General features: G+C 46.5%; 1 protein-coding gene across 1 annotated transcript; it reads left to right on the plus strand.

Moving 5' to 3' along the window:
* Positions 1-247: 247 nt before the first annotated feature.
* On the plus strand, positions 248-3,115 carry LOC116968976 (zinc-binding protein A33-like). Its single transcript, XM_033015956.1, is given in 3 exon segments — positions 248-263; positions 2,592-2,935; positions 2,975-3,115. Coding segments are annotated over 3 exon segments (501 nt in total).
* Positions 3,116-4,055: the final 940 nt, after the last annotated feature.

A 4,055-nucleotide genomic window follows, 5' to 3' on the forward strand; every position in this document is an offset into this window, starting at 1 on the left:
AACACATGATTAGTTTTAATCTGCAATTTGAGAAGGAGAAGGTTAAATCTGAAGTGTCAGTGATGCAGTTGAACAAAGGGGACTATGAAGGCATAAGAGGGGAGCTGGCCAAGGTAGACTGGAAAGGGATCCTAGCAGGAATGACGGTGGAACAGCAATGGCAGGACTTTCTGGGCATAATCCGGAAGACGCAGGATAATCTCATTCCAAAAAGGAAGAACGATTCTAAAGGGAGTTAGAGGCAGCCATGGCTGACAAGAGAAGTTAGGGATATAATAAAACTAAAAGAAAAGATGTATAACACAGCAATGAGTAGCCGGAAGCCAGAGGATTGGGAAACTTTCATAGGACAACAGAAGGAAACAAAACGGGCAATACGGGCTGAAAAGATGAAGTACGAAGGGAAGCTGTCCAGGAATATAAAGACGGACAGTAAAAGCTTCTTTAGGTATGTTAAGGGAAAAACAGTAGCAAAGTCAAATGTGGGTCCCATGAAGGCAGACACGGGCGAAATTATTATGGGCAACAAGGAAATGGCAGAAGAGTTGAATAGGTTCTTCGGATCTGTCTTCACTAAGGAGGACGCAAGCAATCTCCCAGATGTACTGGAAGGCCCATTTTCCTCACATATACGGTCCCGCCTGCGGAGTTCGTGCAGCACTTGGTTCTGGTTCCACATTTTAGGCTCTTCATTCATTTGTGTCTACGTTGTGTGTACCTTGATCCATGCCTTAGTCCAAGATTGAAATATTTGTTTGGATACTTCTAAAATGGCGCTAGAGCCTCTGACTCCACCACCCACTTAAGCAGTGCGTTCCTGATTTCAGGCACCCTATGAAATTAACGTGCATGAGTCAAACTTTTAAATAACTATATAAAAAGTAACAGAACTAATGGCACTGGTCAGTAGGATGACGACCCTTCCACCCCCACCCTCGCCGCAACTAACCCCCCCCCCCCCCCCGCCATACCTCTGCGGCACTGACATCATAGCCACTCCCCCTCCACACACACAGCGCCGACATTGACACTCTAGCCATTTCCCCCCCCCCCCCCCCCCCCCCACACTGCGCCGACAGACACTATAGCTACTCCCGCCTTCAAATACTATAGACACTATAGCTACTCCCGCCCTCCCCACACCGCGCCGACACTGACACTACAGCCACCCCCCCCCCCTCTCCAAACCGCGCAGACACCGACACTGCAGCCACTTGCCCACCGTACACGGCCACGTTTCCGGCGGTGTTGCGCGCGCGCGTGTGTGTGTGTGTGTGTGTGTGTGTGTGTGTGCGTGTGTATGTGTGTGTGTGTGCACGTGTGTATGTATGTGTGTGTGTACGTGCGTGTGTGTGTGTGTGTGCTTGCGTGTGCGTGCGTGTACGTGTGTGTGTACGCGTGGTGTGTACGACGTGCGAGAGAAAGAGAGAGAGATAGAGAGAGAGCGAGAGAGAGAGAGGGAGAGAGAGAGATAGATAGAGAGAGAGAGAGAGAGAGAGAGAGAGAGAGAGAGAGAGAGAGAGAGACGGGAGAGAGAGAGAGAGCGAGAGAGAGACAGGGGAGAGAGAGAGAGAGAGAGAGAGAGAGAGAGAGATAGTGTGTGTGTGTGTGTGCGTGTGTAGCTTCGTGTATATGTATGGCTGCGCGCGCGTGTGTGAGTGTGTGTTTACGTGCGTGTAGACTCATGTATGTATATGGTTGAGTTTTCATCAATTCATACATTAATGAGTAATGGAAGTAGAATTAGGCAATTTAGCAGAACGAGTCTACTCCGCCATTCAATCATGGCTGATCCATCTTTCTCTCCGAACCCCGTTCTCCTGCCTTCTCCCCATAACGTTTCCACCATTACTAATCACAAACCTGTCAATATCCGCATTAGAAATGACCGATGACTTGCCCTCCGTAGCCGTCTGTGGAATTTAATTCCACAGATTCAGCAACCTCTGACTAAAGAAATCCCCCCTCATCTCCTAACAAAAGGTACTGTATGTCTTTTATTCCGATGCTGTGCCCTCTGATCCTAGACCCTCCCAATCGTGGAAAAGTCGTCTTCATATCCACTCAATCCAGGCCTTTCACTGTTCGGTCAGTTTCAATAAAGTCTCCCCTCATCCTTCTAAACACCATCGCGCACCATCCCAGTACCTTCAAACGCTCATCTGTGCAGGAGTAGGCCATTCGGCCCTTCGAGCCTGCACCGACTTCCAATATGATCATGGCTGATCATCCAACTCAGTATCCTGTACCTGCCTTCTCTCCATACCCCCTGATCCCTTTAGCCACAAGGGCCACATCTAACTTCCTCTTAAATATATCCAATGAACTGGCCTCAAATACTCCAAACTAAACTAATCTAAAGATAAAACTGATAATGTTTCAGTTCTGTGGCACATGTTCAGAACTGAGCAAAAAAGAAACAGCATCTTGTAACATTTCCCACTTTTATTTTAGATATCCAGCATCTGCAGTTTATGTTTACATTTTCGTTTACTGTGCATGAATGTATATTGACCAACCAGTGAATGTGTCAAAATGTTTGATTGGCAAATCGCGTGGATTCACCATCCGGACTTTTTTTCCTTCTTCAGTCCCAATCAAACTGAAGCTGAATCCGGACACTGCGCATCCGAGACTCATCCTGTCCACTGACCTGACAGCCATCAGACTTGGTGCTAAACAGAAGGTCCCTTAAAAACTAGAGCGATTTGTGCAGTGGCACGGTGTCCTGGCATCTCAGGGCTTCAATACTGGGAGCCACTACTGGGAGGTCGAGGTCGGAAGGAACACCATGTGGAGTGTGGGAGTGGTAAAAGCATCGGTACTGAGAAAAGCGGAGTTCACACCGGAACCAAAATCCGGTGCCTGGGTATTGTGGCGTCTGGGAGAGGAATATACCACTATGTCTTCAACACGTACTGCCCTCCCTATTCCAGTAAAACCCCAGAGATTGGGCATCTACTTGAACTAATAGGCTGGCCAGGTGACACTGTACAATGCCGATGACATGTCACATCTGTACACTTTCAGGGACAAATTCTCTGAGAAACTCTATCCTTACTTCTCAACGGGTTGCAACATTGATTGTATGCAAATAGTCCACTTGCATATATAGGTCTATTTGGTGAACATGGGGTCAACCTTTATGGGGAGACACTTGAAACGGCCCTACTTCCAGTGGTTATCAATGTTAATCAGTGAGTCCAACACTGATAAGTCGTTCCAACACTGTATCTACCTGTAAACTGCCATTTATAGTGTTTAACTCAATTTTTAGATATTTATATCCCCATCTGCTAAACTTCCTGAGTCAAACACCTCTATCACATTCTTATGCATTAAAGTTTCCCTCACTACCCTTATTTTTGGCCAATCAACACTGAGCTTATCCACCTTCTTTTGGGGTGACGGAGGAAGTGAGGGAAATCCACATTAGGCAGGAAATGGTGTTGGGTAGACTGATGGGATTGAAGTCTGACAAATCCCCTGGGCCTGATGGTCTGCACCCCAGAAATCATGGATGCATTGGTGATCCTTTTCCAATGTTCTATAGATTCAGGATCAGTTCCTGTGGATTGGAGGGTAGCTAATGATAGCCCACTTTATAAGAAAGGAGGGAGAGAGAAATGAAATTATAGACCAGTTAGCCTCACATCGGTGGTGGGGAAGATGCTGGCGTCAATTATAAAAGATGAAATAGTAGCATATTTGTATCGCAATAACAAGATCAGTCCGAGTCAGCATGGATTTGCTAAGTATGGATGCAAGGTGACTTGAATGAGTGGGCAGATGAATGACAGATGCAGTTTAATGTGGATAAATTTGATAATATCCACTTTGGAGGCAAGAACAGGAAAGCAGATTATTATATGTTAGGAAAAGGGGAAGTACAACGTGATCTCGGTGAAAGTAAGTATGCAGGCACAGCAGGCAGTGAAGAAAGCGAACGGCAACTTGGCCTTCATAACAAGAGGAATTGATTATTGGAACAAAGAGTTATTTCTACAGTTGTACAGGGCCCTAGTGAGACCACGCCTGGAATATTGTGTGCAGTT

This window comes from Amblyraja radiata, chromosome 49, assembly GCF_010909765.2.
Source record: "Amblyraja radiata isolate CabotCenter1 chromosome 49, sAmbRad1.1.pri, whole genome shotgun sequence".
Classification (NCBI taxonomy): Eukaryota; Metazoa; Chordata; class Chondrichthyes; order Rajiformes; family Rajidae; genus Amblyraja; species Amblyraja radiata.